This window comes from Colletotrichum gloeosporioides, assembly GCF_011800055.1.
Source record: "Colletotrichum gloeosporioides strain Lc1 chromosome Unknown consensus_66, whole genome shotgun sequence".
Taxonomy (NCBI): Eukaryota; Fungi; Ascomycota; class Sordariomycetes; order Glomerellales; family Glomerellaceae; genus Colletotrichum; species Colletotrichum gloeosporioides.
Genome location: NW_025544711.1, coordinates 1,644,241 through 1,661,512, shown reverse-complemented (window position 1 = coordinate 1,661,512; position 17,272 = coordinate 1,644,241). Strand labels below are relative to the sequence as shown.

Here is a 17,272-nt window from a genome sequence, read left to right as displayed (position 1 = left end):
CAAACTCAGAATACGAAAGGGCGTACAAATTAGTCGCTGGCTATCGTTACTACTACTACTCATACAAAGACCGATTCCATTCATTTTTCCCGAATCCAATCCATTCCAATCCAATGACCAAGTACACGAATACAACTCCAAAGAGAATACACGCGTCAATTAAACGAACTTCGACGAGAACACGCTGCGACGCTCAAGTCATAACATCGTAACCGAAAATCGCTTATTTCTTCTTGCCACCACGAAGGGCGGTGGTCAAGCTGCCGAGACCTAGGCCGTCAAGCACGCGGTTGAGACCCAGGGTGCCCAGAAGGCCGTCGACGATACCGCCGAGACCCAGACCGCCGAGAAGACGGCCGACTAGGTTGAGAACACCGGCCAGGAGGAGACCGACGGCGGCAAGAATCTGGCCAAGAGGCTCCGTGAGGAGACCCCAGAGAGGGTTGAGCTCCTTCTTGGCGTGAGGCATATCCTCAATCTTGCGCTTGGCTCCCTCGACCGTCTCGGTGATGGCGCCAGTCAACTGAAGTCTTGTCAGTACCTGTGCATGAATATGTGTGCTGTGCTATGAGAAAACTTACCTCCTTCAAGACATCAGCAAGGTGATGCTCCTCGGGAGTAGCCTCACGAGTGCCGGACTTGTGCTTGGCATTGCGCTGGATTCTGCCATCAGGATCCAAGGCGCGGACACTGCCGTTCAATTCGCTGAGGATCTTGCCACCCTCCTCGATGAGAGGCTTAACATCCTTCACGAGCTGCTCCTCATCAAGTTCTTCCTTGGGGGTGCGCTCAGCCTTCTCGATCTTTCCCGTAATCATCTTGCAGATGGGACGCATGCGGTCAAGACCCTGCTCGATGACGGCACCGAGAGACTGGGCGAGCTTGCGGTCGGCCTCAGCTTGCTCGCGAGCCTTGACCTCGTTGGGGTCCTCTTGGGGCTCCTCGACCTCAGGCTCGGGAATGTCCTCGATGAGAGAGCAGTGTCCGACGGTGCGGCCCTTGGAATCGACGACATCACCGTCGCCGTCAATCTCCTTGCCGGCACAGATGGACAACTCACCCGTCGTCAGCTTGCCGATGATGTTGCCATCCTCGTCAACGACCTCACCCTTGCGGTTGACCTTGCGGCCTTCCATGGGGCCGACCTTCTTCTCAACCTCAGGCTCGGGCTCGGGCTCCCATCGCTCGGCCTTGCCAAGAAGGTTGCCGTTGCGGTCGAGAATGTCACCATCCTCATCAACGGCACGGCCAAAGAGAACCTTAGGGTTGCCCTCGATCAAGCGACCAACAATGTCTCCTCCCGGAGTAACAACGTGGCCCTCCTTGTTGACGGTGCAGCCAGGAAGCTCGGCGAAGGGACCCTCCTTAAAGCCCTCGCGCTCTCCCTCAGGCACAAGCTCGGCCTTGCCGATGATGTCGCCAGACTCACTGCGGACGTTTCCGTCCTTGTCGCACATGCGACCGACGAGACGCTTGACATCGCCCTCGACGATGCGGCCGAAAATGGTGCCATTGGTGTCGACAACATTGCCAGCCTTGTTGACGCGCTTGCCAGCAAGGATGGACTTGTCGATAACAACCTCCTCTTCCGGTTCCGGCTCAGGCTCGGGCTCGGGCTCCCAACGCTCCGCCTTACCGATGGTATTGCCGCTGCGATCGAGAACATCACCTTCGTCATCAACCTTCTTGCCCTTTAGCTTCTTCGGGTCACCCTCAATCAGGCGACCAACGATCTCGCCATTGAAGTAGACGTTGCCATCAGACTCGACAACAGCGCCAGGGAAATCCTCGAAGGGGGCGGGCTCGCTGAGACCCTCACGCTCGGTCTCGGGGATAGGCTCAGCCTGGCCGATGACCTTGCCAGAGTCGTTCCAGATCTCACCCTTCTCATTGGCCTTACGACCGACGAGGTGCTTCAGAATGCCAGACACAACACGACCAATGGCCTCGCCCTTGTCGTTGACCAAGTTGCCAGCCTTGTTGACAGTAGCACCCTTGAGGACACCGTAGTCGATGGTGTCCTTGAGCAACTCCTCGGCAACGATGGTGTTCAGCTCGGCCTTGCCAATGATGCTGCCACGCTCGTTGACAATGTTACCCTCGGCGTCGATGACGTGACCAGCCAGGTCAGCAGGGTCACCCTCAGCAACTCTGCCAATGGAGGCGTCGTTGAAGATAACCTTGCCCTCGTCGTCGATTTCCGCACCGGGGAACTTCTCGAAGGGTTGCAGAAGCTTGTCACCAGCTACGGTAACAGTGCGCTGGTCGGTGGGAATAGCGTCACGGATTGTGCTCAGAACACTACGGGTGTCCTCCTTGACGGTCCTGGTAACACCGGTCTCGCCGGTCTTTGCAGTCTCGCCAGTCTCAGTCTGCAATTCATCGGGAAGCTGAGACGCAGGGATGTCCCCGGTTTGCGCATCCGTGGGGAGCTGTGTTTGGGACTGCGCTTCAGAGGCACCTCTGGCCCAGTCGGTGACACTGGTGCCGCCAGTCTTCAAATCCTCAGGAAGTTGGGAGACAAGGTCGGTGGGAAGCTTCGTTTGGGCGTCGAAGGGGATTTGAGAAACAGGAATGTCGGCCGTCTGGAGATCCTCGGGGAGTTCGCTCTTGAGAGTCATGGGGATCTGAGAAACGGGTATGTCGAGAGTCGCGATATCGTCGGGGACTTGTGACTTGAGGTCGTCATCTTCCTGGGTGACAGTCTTCAGATCATCAGGAAGCTGAGAAACAAGATCGGTAGGGAGCTTCGTCTGAGCGTCGAAGGGGATTTGGGAGACGGGGATATCAGCCGTCTGGAGATCCTCCGGAAGCTCGCTCTTCAGAGTCATGGGGATCTGGGAAACGGGAATGTCGAGGGTTGCGATGTCATCGGGGACCTTCGACTGAAAGTCGTCGTCTTCGTATGTGACGGTCTTCAGATCGTCAGGAAGCTGAGAAACAAGATCGGTGGGAAGCTTCGTCTGAGCATCGAAGGGGATCTGAGAGACGGGGATGTCGGCTGTCTGGAGATCGTCGGGAAGCTCGCTCTTGAGAGTCATAGGAATCTGGGACACAGGAATATCAAGGGTTGCAATGTCGTCGGGAACCTTTGATTGAAGGTCCTCTTGCTGGGTGCCAGCCTCGGTGGGGGCCTTCTCGGTTGCCTGTTCAGTGGCCTCTGTCGCATCGTCCTTGAGGGACTCGGGCTTCGCGGTGGCGTCATCTTCTTCGAGTGGCTCCGGCTCCAGTTCCTCGAGAACTTGGGATCTGTCGCCAACGGTGGAAGGGGCTGTAAGTTCAGTCTTGTCAGCTTGAGATGGCTCGGTCTCCGATTGGGTGTTGTCTCCAGTGGTGAGCTTGCCGTTCAGTTCTTGTGGGGCGGAGTCCTGGAGATCCACGGGTGCCACTTCGGAGGTCTTGTCGTTGTCCTCGAAAAGGCTCTTCTTGGCGTCCTCTGTCAGGGAGATCTTGTCCTCAGGGTCTTCTGGCCTATTGGAGAGGAGCTGGGTGAGCTTCTCGTCCTTCTCGGTGACGGTGTCGTCGCGTTCAAGAGGCTGAGTGCCGCCCAAAACGCCGCCGAGAAGGCCTGATTGCTCGCCCTTCTCGCTCTTGCCGCCGCCGATGACACTGCCGAGTGTGCCACCGACAATACCGGACTGTGACTTCTCGTCACCGCCGCCGAGGACGCCTGAGAGGAGACCACTCTGGCCATCGCCACCGGTAACACCGCCGAGGACACCGCCCTGGCCTTCGCCCAGACCAATGCCCTTCGTCAGATCGCCGACGAGAGGCAATGTCCTGTTGACGGTCTGAACAGTGCCGTCGACGGTGTCGACAATGCCCTTGACGCCCTTGGTAGCGCCCATGATGCTGAAGCTTCCGCCCTCCTTGCTCTCACCTCCGGCAACGCTCTCGGTGAGCTCGCCCAAAGGTAGGGCCTTGCCGATGACACCACCGTCCTTTCCGATGATGTCTCCGGTCGCTGTCACGACGTTGCCGACGAGATCGCCAGCTTCGCCTTCTGTGACCTTGCCGACGGTCTTGCCGGTCTCATCTACGACTTCTCCTGTCTTGCCGATGACACCGGCAACGAGGTTCTCGCCATGGTCTTGGATATCTTGCTCAACTGAGTATGCTGAGACGCGTCAGTCGTGCCTCTTCACATGTCATGTAAGTGATCAACTTACTTGACTTCTGTTCTTCACCCTTCCCCCATCCACCAGGCATGCTGCTTCCTGATTTTGAGGCAGCGCCAGCCATGATGTCGGTTCGGTGTCTGAGGTACAGTAGTCCGGAAATGTTGGGCAACTTTTGCGCGTGTAAGTAAGTGGGTTAAAATGGAATAATGTAGCTAATACGAAAAGATGTAGTAGCCCATGGGATGAATGCTTTGAATTGAGAGTCGAAAGTCAAAAAAGCTACAATCACCTGCCGGTCGGACGTCTTATACCAGAAATCCTCACACACCAAATCAAGTTTCCAGCTCTATGGCCTCACCCAACCTTACGTCAAGGGGAGCTCAAGCTTGGGGAGCTCTTCGAAGCTCTGGCCTGCTCTGGCTTCTTCGCGCCACATCTGTGACTTCATGGGGAAGAGGTGGTCGGCTCGTCTGCCGCCCATCATGACGCAAAGCCACACTCGTCCGAGCACGCGAAAGGGGTTGACAGACTCTGGCATCCCAGTCTCATGACGCAAGTTGACTTTTGAAAAGCAACTGCACCTTGCGAGATGGTGTGACAGTCTGCCAGTCGGGCGAGTTGCCATTGGCTTATGGGGTAGATCGCCCGGCCTCCATCTTGGAGCTTCCCAGTTATGTGTGGCTAGTGCATTCAAGGGCCCTCCCTGTTCTGCATCATCCATTCGTCAGATCCCCCACCAGCTACACCCCGAACGCTGCTTTCTGCCCTCCAACACTTTCTTTTGCAAATGAGGATTGCGAAGTTCGCAAAGGCTGGACTGCCATGCAGCATTTCCCCATGCACAACCAACGTCATGACGCTCTTCGAAACACGCACGCCAGCCTCTTATTCGCCACGCTCAGGAATCGACCAGCTCCCTCGCCGCGAATATGCGCCCGCTCACATTTGGGGTTCTGGATTTCACCCACCTTTCAGCCTTACTAGTGGACGGTTCAACGGGGGTCTCAGATGCACGTTATTCAGGCCTTGCATTGCCAAATACGGTTTCCATTGGAACGACATCTCGATCCTAGCCTATCACGCCCGCCTCGCCGCCGTCTGAACGCCGCCGCATGCCAACATCTATAGAACCATTCCAGAACTCCATGATCGACATCTCCATCCAGTCGCAGAATTCCCGTCAAATATTACCCAGTTCCAATATGGATATTTGGCACCCCACCACCATTAAATACAGTTGGGATTTTGATAATGAGCTGAATGCCGTCATGTGTCGACTTCACGTCCATGAAAACCTCAGACGGACTGGGGGCGGACGACGGTTTAGGTCGACCGCAACTGCAATTCTCATGAGAGGGCGCGCTGGTATGCGCATTCTCCGCTGGGCGCGCGCCGTTTGACTGTCCAGAGGCATTGCCTGCTGGTTGCCCAGGCTTCTGGATGCCTTTGCCCAAGTGTGCGCCGTCGAAGTGGCCGACAACGTTATTGTTCTTATCGAGTATGTTGCCCATGTGGTCCACCTTCAGTCCATCGCCCATGCCCTCGATGGGCTTCGGCGACGGAGGCGTCGGTGGAATTGTGTCGTTCTCTGCTACATATCCAACAACTTCGCCGTCCTCGCTAAGGATCTCGCCAGTCACGGAAACAGGCCGTCCGATCATCGACGGCAAGTCGCCCTCGACGCGACCAAGAACCTGTCCGTTCCAGTCGAGGATGTTTCCAAACTCATCGACATACTTTCCTTCCAACCCATGCGCCAGCTGAGCAAGGTTGGGAGGAATAGTCAGGCCAGATGCCACAGGTGTGATTCTTGGAATCCTGATGGGGGCATTCTTCCCCTCCGGCTCCTTTCCCTTGGGGCTGGATGACCCAGCTGATGTTTCCTTAGACTCTTTGGAGTCTTGTGTACCATCATCCGTGCGGCTGCTTGTTGTATCTGCTGACGATGGCGTCGAGTCTTTCGGCACGCTCTGTCCCTGCGTAGAAGACTTCCTCACCGGGATGGGTATCTCCCGCGAGCCCTGTAAATGATAAGGCCCGCCCTGGCCTTGCGGCTGTGGGGTGCCTGTGTTGCTGCTTTGCCGAGGGGGAGGTTGCGGAGGAGTGGTTTCAGCTGGTGGAGCTGGCGAGCCAGGCGCTCGCGACGACGAATTCAGACGAGGCAAAGGTGGCCGGACGTTGCGTCGTGGGACCTCCTCTACCCCAGCTTCATCGTCGTCGACTTCAACAACCTCATATTCATCGTGTCGGGAAGTATGGTCTGGATCGCCGCCAGATGCAGCTTGGGGCTCGGCACGCTGCATGGTATGCGACGAGGGTTTGGGATTCTCGGGGACGGCCCTTTGCAGAGTCCGCGGTGTGTTCAGCGTCGAGGCTGGGCTTTCGGGTTCTTCGATGTGAGCTGTGGGGGGAATCGGCCGAGAAGGAGGGGATGCCGTCATTATTGGATGGCCACAGAAGGTCCTCTGCAAGCAATCGTACTGCACGTCAGCTGGGGCTCGCTTTCAAGGTGAGGGGGAGCATGGCCAGGATGGCCGGCACAGGACCAACAGAGAGAAGGAAAGGAATACGGACACCCACCTGAGGATCGCCTTGCTTCGGAAATCAGGCGTTGAACTCGACTCCGATCGAGAGACTGTGCTGATGTGTACGTTTCTCGGTGCACCCCTTGAGCAGTTACCTCACGCGGACGGGGCTTATCTGCTCTGGCAGGTGCGAGACGCGGGCAGCGCTTGTGCCAGGTCTGCAAGGCAGAAGGGGGTCGGTTCTGTTGCTGTGACGTCAGGAAGACGATGAATCGAGTGTGGGTACGCTGCCGCCGTGACAGATGCTGGGCAGCTGGGGCAGCTTGAGGTTCCAGAACTGGCGAACGGGGCGACGGTTCACCTTGTCAGGATGTCTTGCAAGGGTGATGGGATCAAGTACTTGTCGAACCGAGATCTGGTGTCTCCACTGGCTCCAGACACACGCAAACGTATCCACCGGGTACTTCGGAGAACAACAAGAAGAAGGAAGCGTGGGAGGGATCGCTGGCGGGTGGTGAAGATGGCAGAATGGAAACGAGACAAGACTCCGAAAGAGGCGCCGGCTCAGCGCAGAGATTGGAGGGCAAAAGGTCCGACACGCCTGGCAAAAGCCTGTTTTCTGGTCGAAACCAGAACAGCTGTGCGAGTATCCGTGTTCCTCAGTGGTTGGGCCTTTTGCTTTTCGAACTACTGTACAGACGGAACGCACGGCTAGCCGTCGACGAATGCTGGAGCGTAGAGCACGGAGAACTAGGTGGACAGTTGCGCAAGCTGCGCAGGCTGCAGCGCTATCCCGGCCGGGATATGGCAGCCCAGAGATCGCAGAAGCTTCGAGCCAGCGACACAGACTCTGACGGAGGGCCTGGAGACGACCACAGACATCTAGAGACCGGCGGCAACCGAGTAAACTTCAGATGTGGCTCAGCAGGTGATCAGCTTCATCACAAGTTCGGTATGGCGTTCATGCCCGGGAGAGCTTCACCAGGCCTTCAGATACGTCTCGAGTTTGTCCAGACGGTGTCCGAACCGGGGAATGCGTCTTAACGGATGGCGGCTATTGTGCTGATCTCGATGGTGTTCCCGACGAGGCAATGAATGGCAAAGAGGCAAAGAGTCGACGAGAGCCCAGAACAAAGGAAATGAGACGGGAGCGAACGATCGGCGCAAAACGTCCTCGGCAGGTGGCTTGACGGTTGAGACTGGTTGGCAGTCGCTTAAGAGACACACCACGCGAACGGACGGAAGCCGATGTGAGTGGCTGATGGCCTCATCCGGTGTGCCGGGATGCGACGCAAGAATTTCCCGTTCAGCTACGGTTTCCCTGCACGGCCACCAGCGTTTCTACCGTTCCGTTCCCCGCCGCTGATGGTCGAGACGGTACTGTGGATGCGGTCCTTCTTGGGTTGCATTGGCAATGGGCGGTGGGGAATAAGGGAACAGGGGGGCCGTTCCACCGTTACATTGGGCGACGGGCAGGCACGCACACTTTGCACACTGACCAAGTTACATCGCATCATGTGGCGGCGACGACGCGTCGACATTGGACGGTCTAGGAAGGCCGAAGCCGGTGTGGCTGGAGAGTTTGCTTGCGAGTTTCCGGACCTTTACCTGCAGAGTTTTTTTTGCTTTTCTGCTCCTGAGTTTTCCGGTGAGTGCTTCTGTTAGAGAGGCTGAAGCTGAGATGCGGACATGATCCTGTCAAGAGGGTTCAATCTTGTTGAGTTGTCGTCTTGGGCAGACAACACTAACGCTAGGGCCAGGAGCAAAAGCGCACCGAAAGCAAGGCACAGAGGGAAGCACTCGCAGTAGCCTCAAGCACCGTCGATTTCGCAACGTGTGGCTAGTCGCTCTTCAGCCCCCTCCGTTAATGCCTCCCGATGGCACTAGCCCCGGGGAGGATTGGACAGGATCATTGTGCTGGTGGTGGGTGGACACGACCCCACAGTCGTATGGGAGATTCGCCCCATTCATAAGATCAACGGCACCAAAAGAGCGTGAAACGCAGAGTGGCTAGGCGGTAGAGAGATTAGCGCTACGAACGGGTTAATGGCAACCGTCTCCGCCGATTCCGCCCTTTCGCGTGCTTGACGGCGGTTGTCAACACACATGGTTTGGCTCGCCTTCTCCGCACGAGCTTGTGTAACTAGCGGGTGGCTGAGAGCACAGATGGTGTGCTGAAACCAACTACACACGCTGACATGACCTGTACAGCGGAGGGCCAGCGTCAATTCGGGGGTAACGAGTTGGGCATGCAGGTGGTCAATCACGGCTGCTTACGGTGTGATATGGCGCATGTGACAGTAATTTGATCAAATACCATTCGTTAAAAGTGTTTAGAATGCTTTGGCTAACGTCGAATAGGATACCCATAAAAACTTCCCGAAATAGCGTCCATATCTCATCATGATGGTGGTGATGCACAATTCTTTCATAATACACGCGGCAGATGGATACCAATATCCCATCCGTCCACCAACTCCCCCCTGTCTGCGGGCCAACCGTTTTCTCTCACGGTCGAGCAGACAGGGTCAACAAAAGAAAACCCGCACTTTCCAGCAAACTGTGTCGAAAATTCGCCCACTGTATTCCCGCGACTCCGTTTAAAAACCGATAAGATGTTGATTGCCGTTTTAAGATTTGTCCCTGGAGAAAACGCCTCTCAGTTCCTGATTAAAAGACGAGGAAAAGCCCATTAGCCCATTATGAACTTGGCCTAACTAGCCCGTCCTTGTCTCGGTAAGAAAATAGGACGGAACGGGATAGTCTGACGAGATAGAGGGGGCCGCAACTGAGGGTAAGGAAAAAGGTCAGTACTTACAAGAGGGCAAGCTCAAGGTCACCGTGAATGCGCGCCTTCAGCGTGATTTCGATATCGAGGTTGAGATCGAGACGCAACCTCAGGGTGTCGCTCTTGTCACCACCACCGCCGCCGCCTTGTTGCAGAGCACCGCCAGCGACGTTGCCTAGTGTGTTCTGAACACCACCGGTGACGCCCTGAACAGCCTCGGTAGGGTTACCTCCTCCAAGGCCGCCGAGAGGGCCGCCCTGTTGGCGGCGCTGCATTTGCCTGTTGCCCTGGCGGCGCTGGCGGCGCTGAGGCTGCTCCTGCTGCTGGGTGTCCTCGGAGGTTTCCTCGTCGGAGGCGTACTTGGTGTTGTTCTTCTCGCGGGGGGAAGACATGTTGACGGTCTGGATGGCTTGTTGATGGAAGTTCGAAAATGGTCTAATGGGCTCTCTTCTTCCCGTCGGTATGGGATGGGAAACTGAGGAATTAAGGGCTCTGGATTATATGCGGAGGTTTGTGAGTGCTTCTTCAAAGTTCTCCTCGATCGATGAGTCGCGGATGAGGGTGCAACATATAACTGATTCCGGACAGTATCCGGAAGCAGTCAAAACAGGATGTAAAGCTTACACCCTCTTCGGCCGATGAGATCATGTTGGACCCTGGGGGACCCAGGATTTCCACGGTAGATGTTTTCACCCCTTCAACTTTTTGCGTCACACCACTCGAGTCTCGAGGTGTTCTGGACCGAAATGACGTTGAAGGAGGGCCAAGCGGCATGCGGAGGGGGGGCGGAATCAATGGGGCTGCTGGGGCGGTTGGACCTGTCTCATGCTCTCGATGAGCGGTCCCGATCTGCTCTGGCGCCGAGTCCATTCTACTCTCCACCACAGTCAGTCACTCATCCCAGAAACCTTTGATTGGAAGAGGGTGTCGAGAATCCCTGTCGCTTTTCTCTCGGATTTGCATCGCAAAGCCTTACTGCAGGCTACAGCCCAATCATGCTCACACCACGGGCTCGAGGGTCATCACATTGCCAATGCAGGCATGACGCACCATTACTCTATTCTCTGCCATCAAACAAGCTTCTCGTAAGTCAGTTTTGCGCCTTCCTCGGTGCCTCGCAAGCTAGGCTTGACAGGCATTGTGGTTTTTCGCACTGACGGAGTACGGGTTCACGGGTTACAGATACCAACTATGCCAAATCCATCCAAGCTGTGCAGAAACCTCGAAGGAACCGTGCTGTGCGTCGTTGGTCTATTCGCACATGCTGCCAGAAGGCTCCTCCAGGTTTCTGGTTTCTCCCAGCGTCTTCTTTCAATACACACCCCTCCCCCTTTCTGGCTTCTGCGGTATTCACCACCATCCGGAAAAAGAGGCCTAGCTATTATTCAATCTCGAACATATGCGCTCTCAATGCCTAGCGCCATCTGTCGCCGCAGGACAATCTCTATACACTCATCCGGCTCGTACCCTTGCCGCAGCCTCCCGTCCGGATCCCAATACACCGCCCATCTGCCGTCGTCTTCGAGGGCAGCCACAAACCCCATGCCACTGCCTCTCAGCATCAGATGCCTCTCATCTTCAGTCCAGCCCCAGGGTCCTATGACGTGGCCGATTGTGTCTTTACGACCTCCGTGCCGAACGGCTCGGGTATCGGCGTCGACATAGATCCAGTTCAGCATCGGCGGATCTTCCGAGATGGTTGATACCAGCCCGCGGTAGTTCTCTTCGGAGGGGTAATTGAAGTAGTACCCTGAAAACTTGTGTCCCGCCGCTGGAGCCATGCTATGGTTTATCCAGAGCTGGGGTAAAGAAAGACTGCATGTTAGTTTACTATTGTGGATGGGATGTGCGATTGTGGATGTGTGCGACTAGTGTGTAAGTCGTGTGAAGGCTGGTGTGTGGGTGGGTGTGAACAGAGACGCGCCCCTCCCCCGTTCCCAACGGTGGGAAAAGAGACAAAAAAGCAAGTTGCAAGTGCACCTTGCAGATGATTGACGAGATGATACGCAAGAGGGTTGCAAAGAACGAGAACAAACTTGCCTTGTTGTCGACGAGGACGCAGGGCGCTTCTTCCCGCTTGCCGTCGATGGTCATGGTCGCCGTGAGGCTGAACTTGGCCTGCTCTTTGGCGGCGGCATTCTGCTTCTTCTGCGCGCTGACGGCCTGCCCGGTGCCGATGACTGTGGGGATGGCGGCAATGGTGAGTAAGCCGATGACCATGTTTCGAAAACTTTTCCTCTACGCAGAGAGGAGGGTCTGGAGGAAACAGAGAGACGAGGAGAGGAGGGGAATGGATTGGTTCCGCGTGGGAGATGGAGACTGTCCAACAACCAGAGGAGCGGGCACCTTGGACTGACTCTCCCTCTCTCTCGGGACTCGGACGTGTCAAAACCGTGTGAACCGCGGGGAGGCGAGGCAAGGGGGGCCTTCGACCGGGATTTCGAGCTGATCGACTATCGACTTGTGGAAAGACAAGTTTTTTTCTGATTTACGCTCGCTGCCGAGCTTCCTCAACAAGACGGCAGATTTGCGCGCGGACGACGAAAAGAGCTGTTCGAGATTTGAGGAAACAGGTTTTAGCGAATATCCCATGGAAAAAAGAAGCGCGGGGCGGCCTGCGACAGGCAGAAATTCCGCGTGGCTTCTACAGAGGGGTTCGTGTGTGGTCATCATATGCCTCCCCAGCATGCATATACCAGAATCTTTGTTTTTTCTTGTCGTCCGTCTGGTGTTTCGATTCGCCGGGACTGCTCTCCTGGGATCGAGATGCCCGTTTCGGGAACACCCCCCTCCCCTTCTCCATCCATGTCTGGGGTCAGCCCACACCCACCCACCACCTCAGAATCGGTACCGGCCAGCACGCCAGGAGGATACATACCCACGCATGCGCAACGGTCTCCACCGAGATGAGTGTCTAGACCGTTCTGTTTTGCGCGTATCACTGGGTCGCCGTCTGATTTACTTGTCACATTTTGTCACTGCGCGTGCGAGTGGATGAGGTTGGGTGTGTTTAACTGCACACCCTGTCCTACGTCATCTTCTCGGTTCAACCCCTTCGAGCTTCAACCGCTCTCCTTTGCTGCCTTTTTTCGGTGCTGTTGGTTCGGCTACTGCCAGTGACTTACACACATCTCGGCGTGTTCCCCCAACTCCTCGACAAGGATGTGCTCTGCTGGGCCCCCGTATCAGCTCTTCCCGCCCGGAAGTAAGGCCGCAGACTCCCCCATTCGCATTGATGATTCGTCGCTCGGCGAGAATCAGAGGCAGGCAGAGCTTCATGCTCATCGACGTCACCTCTTTGATCCCTTTTTTCTTGCTCACCTTGTCAACACCTCAGGACCCTGTCGATCGAGGGCGTTCGGATAGGGAGGAATCCTGTTCTCGAGAATCACACACGTTCCCCCCCTCCACCGAATATGGTATCAAGTGATATCACACCGACGGGGTTTGTGTTTGGCCTCTGGCTGCTTCACGGTCCCCACGAGTCCTGTCTCTCTGTGCCTGTCTCCCTTATGCCTTGCCGGCGTGTAAGTCCACCACGTTTAGGAATTAGTCCATTCCCCTTCCCTTACCTGCATAAGCCGGGTCCCCGTTCAGCTCTCCCACCCCGGTTTCCCACACCTATTACATCACTGGGTATCACTCCCCCTAGGGGTGTGAGGTAATTGTCACTGAAAACAAGATATCCTCCAGTTCATCGTGCGCGGATCTGATTTAAGTGTTCGTGTGCCTTCGTGTAGTTTTCCCGTTAGTAGCTTTTACTACTTTTGGTTCCCAAGGTTTATCACTTTTGATCAAACACGTCTTGCACCTCACCACACCTCACCCACCACAGCCCCAACGTACTATCACGAGAAAGATACCCCTCGTCCCCCACTTCGGAAACGGTACCATTGAGTGAGCAGGTGTCGTTTGCGAAATAATTAGCTTGTTGTAAGGGGAAGATCACATTTATGGACGACACAATGGCCAAGAACAAGAACAAGGTATGCCTTTGCCGTTTGCTCAATATGCAAGATTCACCTGTTGATGAAATGTGGGTAGAAGGGCCAAGCCGCCCAACAATCACCTGGCGGAGAGGGTTCCAAGCCCGAGGAGACGAAGCCGGAGGGCACCACGCCCGTCGGCGAGTTCGGCAACCCGGCAGAGAATATCGGCGACGACAACAACAACAACAACGAGAAGAAGGCCGAGGAGAACGCGGCTGGCAGCACCGAGGAGTCCCAGCCTGAGGAGCCTCAATCACAGGAGCAAAAGTCGCCATTCGACCAGCCGCCCTCATCAACAGAAGACGACAAGAAGCCCGAGGAGAGCAAGCCCGATGAGAAGAAGGCCTCCACGGAAGAGAAGAAGCCCGAGGAGGAGCAGAAGCCCGGCAGCAAGCCCGACCAGAAGGCGCAGCAGGCGCAGGTTGACGATGAGCCCGAGGAAGGGGCCAACGTCGACAACGACAAGAAGCCCGAGGCTAAGGGCAAGGAGCAGGAGCCCGCCAAGGTGCGTTCGCGTGAATCAGGGTATACTGAGCGTGAAGCTGACGCCGAGGAGCCTACGGAGCTGCAGGATGACGAGGAGGGCGAGTATTACGACGACGACGGTGAGGGCGAGTACTATGACGATGAGGATGGTGAGGTCTACGATGACGACTACTACTCTGGCGATGACCAGGACGAAGATTACGACGACGAAGACGACTACGAGGGGGAGGAGGGTGAGGGGTCCGACCAGGCGGGCAACTACACCACCACGAAACAACAACCGCGGCGCGGATACTCGCAGAACAACGACCCGTACGGTCGCAACAACCAGATGATGCAACGCAACGGCGGTCGCCAACAGGGCGGCGAAGACATGTACCGCCAGCAGCAGATGCAGCAACAGCAGCAGCAGCAGATGCAACAGCAACAACAACAAATGCAAGGCGGCGGCGATGCTGGCGGCAAGAACCCGCTGAAGTTGAGGCTCGATCTGAACCTCGATATCGAGATCACGTTGAAGGCAAAGATCCATGGTGATCTTACTCTGGCTCTGCTGTAAGTTTTTCGGATATTCCCTTGTTTTCTTTTCGCGATACCCCCTGAGCATCTTTCGAAAGTTTGTTTCCTTTGCTCCTTTTGCTTTACGGATTGTTTGGTCCGTGTCGAATACGATGCTTTTCCGGCCGTTTCGACGCTGGAGGGTGCGAACGCGACTCGGATTTTCTGCCTGTGCTGCCCAGTGCGCTTCGTCCTTCCCGCAGAACTCTGTCATGCAAATGCGATCTCCGGGACCCGGGCGGGGCGCAATATCGGCGGTTGAAATCGAGTCAGGAACTGTGCTGCAAGAAAAAAACTTTCGAGCATTCTGAAGGCTCGTTCCCTGCTTCCGTCTTCTCCACAGCGAACAACTCAGTTACGGAGTAATGGAGCCCACCACGCGAACGGTGAAGAAATGGCTGGCAGATCCCAGCCCGCGAGAGTTCGCGACCGAGTCTGCGTGGCGCCTCATTTCGGACCCGAGCCAGCGTTCGGGAACCGTGTGTTTCGAGCCGTCGAAATTCTGCTCGATTCGATGTCACAGTGCCGACATGCCTCCTTTTCTTTTTTTCCCCTAGGGCATTTTCCTTGCTTCGTTTCCGTGCGGAAGAGACACTCGAGGAAATTGTTCAGAAGGCTAACTGCATAGCGACATGGATTAGTGACATGATGTGAAAACGGGTCTCTGATCTGCGGCCTGTTATCGCCGAATTTTCGTCAGACTTTCTCTTTCTCAGCAAGATACTGTTCGGCATCATGATTATTCCCCCAACGGCATAACGGCGAAAAATCCACAGCGTGCAATGCGCATAAGTGACGAGTTTCTTTTGTTGTATCATGGCTTCATTGAAGACCTTTTTCTGGCAGTTCGGTAAGATGGTGTTTGATACGGATGGGTATGGAGAATCGTGGCCGTTCCCACAGCGATCGGACTTGTCAGATTTAGCGGCGGATCAGATCTTGTCCAGTGTAATTTTAGGCGCCCACACAAATGATCAATCCTCTGACTGAGTCGATGTGGCTTGACAGGTGACAATTTGATCTCACAAAATGAGCCAACTGTAAAAGCGGTTTAACAGTACAAATCACAGCCCATTCTTGGATTTCATGGTAGGAAAAGCAGGATATGCTGCAATCATTGCTGGAATGCTCTGATTCTTCTTTGATGCAGCTGGATCCATTTTGGGAATGTTCTCCGACCGTTTGGCTTCTTGTCCAACGGTCAGTGTAGCGAAGACAAGTCCGGGAGCTGTATCCGGCGAACTGCATTTTGGCGAGTCCGTATGATACCTAACGACTCTTCGTCAAGGTACGTTGCCGCGCATCGGCTCTCTGCAGAGGTGAAGGTGTGGCTGGTGCGGCATCAGTGCTCGTGGACTTCTGCCCAAGAGTATCGTCATTGTCAGGTTTCCGCGGCAGCCCACCCATCCCGGTGCGTGATCCGCGAGAATCGGCCGAGTGCAGCATCACAATGCAGTCAGAGTGAAGTGCCACTGCGGTCGAGGTCCAATGATGAAACATTTCAGCCTCATCGGGTGCCCACCACACGGCAGCGGTTGCAGGGAATAAAACCTGTTTTTTGGTGTTCCCTCGTGATGTTGACAGCGGGCGATCGCAGGCAATCCCAGGGGAAGAAAAACGGCCACGGTATCCGTAATAGCGGGAAAAAGGCAACGGACGACCCACCGCCCGATTCTAGACAGCTTTGCTCCATCTTTTTGAGTCGTGTTCCGTACCGCTTTTCGCCGCCGCCGCGTCGTACCCGCGATCGATCATATTTGGGGGTGATATCGCGGCCAAGCAAACGCTGGACAAAGCGTCTCCCCCAGTGAAAACGATGGTAGTCGGGTGGATGCAGTTTAGGCTCTCACTCTGTTCGGACGACGTCTGGCGGACAAGAGCACCGTGCCAGAACAATGGGATTGTACGACGGTTGGACGTTTATCTGGCCTTGTGTGTGCGAGTGTGCCGTGCTCCGTCTCACAGGAATTGCGAGCGACGACCGTGACCGCAAGCGAGACCGTAGGCGAGCCGAATCGAGATCATTGCAGGAGCTATGACCAAACGGTTGGCTCAAAGGGCAATGAGCGGCGGGAAGAGATTGCAATGGAGGCGTCTGAAGACTGGAAGGACAGGGGGCCGCGTGGACAGGGGCCCCGAGACGTCTGTTCGGAGCAAAAGCGCCGCCGCGGGCAGGCAAGACGGTCGGGATTGTTCTTTGGGATTGTCGCTGACCGGGGGCCAGACGGAAGAGCCAGGGGCTGCTGGTCCATGCGACGTCAAGAGCGGGGAACGCGGCGGGGAACCGTGTGGCGCCGACGCTAGGGAAGCAGCCACATTCGGTGAAACGGTGGGTGATCTGCAGCCAAAACGGTGGAGTGGCTCCGTTATCGACGTGTATCCGTGTTTCGCCCACAAATAATGACAGGATTATGCCGTTTATTTTTGTGATGGTGGGCTGTTGCTGCTTGTCGAGCGTTCCGCACCGGCACCACCGGCAGGCAACGAAGAGGAGTGGAGTTGGCAGCTGTCTGTCAGTCTGTCGTCAATGTTTGCGAATGGTGGAAGGCCGTCGAAGGTGTCGCAGGAATGCAGAACGTTTGTCGGCGATGGCCTCGTTGTCGTCGGGACAAGCTCAAAGGAACACCTAGGTGTCTGGGGTGCTGCGTCGTACTGGCACGGGAATCCAGACTTTGGAAAAGCATGTCGGTAGGGCTAGCGCTTTCGCGGAGATGGGATTTGTGACACCTGCTAGCATAAACTTTGCACCACGGCAATACAACGTCGGATCGAGGGCGTGGTCGAGATCGGGGGCGGTTGTGTTAG

The 17,272-nt window shown here is 55.8% G+C and overlaps 6 protein-coding genes across 6 annotated transcripts; 1 reads left to right on the top strand and 5 right to left on the bottom strand.

The window, feature by feature from the left end:
• Window positions 1-223: 223 nt before the first annotated feature.
• Window positions 224-4,242, bottom strand: GCG54_00015089 (uncharacterized protein; the record flags this gene model as incomplete). The annotated part of the gene is made up of 3 exons (XM_045414904.1): window positions 224-523; window positions 582-4,117; window positions 4,170-4,242. 3 exons carry the CDS (start codon window positions 4,240-4,242, stop codon window positions 224-226), a joined length of 3,909 nt encoding a protein of 1,302 aa, XP_045261026.1.
• A 1,066-nt stretch (window positions 4,243-5,308) lies between these two features.
• Window positions 5,309-6,562, bottom strand: GCG54_00015088 (uncharacterized protein; the record flags this gene model as incomplete). Its single annotated transcript, XM_045414903.1, has 1 exon — window positions 5,309-6,562. The coding sequence occupies one exon, from the start codon at window positions 6,560-6,562 to the stop codon at window positions 5,309-5,311; it is 1,254 nt and encodes a 417-aa protein (XP_045261025.1).
• A 340-nt stretch (window positions 6,563-6,902) lies between these two features.
• On the bottom strand, window positions 6,903-7,245 carry GCG54_00015087 (uncharacterized protein; the record flags this gene model as incomplete). The annotated part of the gene is given in 2 exon segments (XM_045414902.1): window positions 6,903-7,045; window positions 7,056-7,245. Coding segments are annotated over 2 exon segments (333 nt in total), but the record flags the coding sequence as incomplete, so codon positions are not given.
• Window positions 7,246-9,460: 2,215 nt separating this feature from the next.
• Window positions 9,461-9,826, bottom strand: GCG54_00015086 (uncharacterized protein; the record flags this gene model as incomplete). The annotated part of the gene is made up of 1 exon (XM_045414901.1): window positions 9,461-9,826. One exon carries the CDS (start codon window positions 9,824-9,826, stop codon window positions 9,461-9,463), a length of 366 nt encoding a protein of 121 aa, XP_045261023.1.
• A 993-nt stretch (window positions 9,827-10,819) lies between these two features.
• On the bottom strand, window positions 10,820-11,672 carry GCG54_00015085 (uncharacterized protein; the record flags this gene model as incomplete). The annotated part of the gene is made up of 2 exons (XM_045414900.1): window positions 10,820-11,184; window positions 11,471-11,672. Coding segments are annotated over 2 exons (567 nt in total), but the record flags the coding sequence as incomplete, so codon positions are not given.
• Window positions 11,673-13,399: 1,727 nt separating this feature from the next.
• GCG54_00015084 (uncharacterized protein) lies at window positions 13,400-14,468 on the top strand (the record flags this gene model as incomplete). The annotated part of the gene is made up of 2 exons (XM_045414899.1): window positions 13,400-13,420; window positions 13,479-14,468. The coding sequence occupies 2 exons, from the start codon at window positions 13,400-13,402 to the stop codon at window positions 14,466-14,468; spliced, it is 1,011 nt and encodes a 336-aa protein (XP_045261021.1).
• Window positions 14,469-17,272: the final 2,804 nt, after the last annotated feature.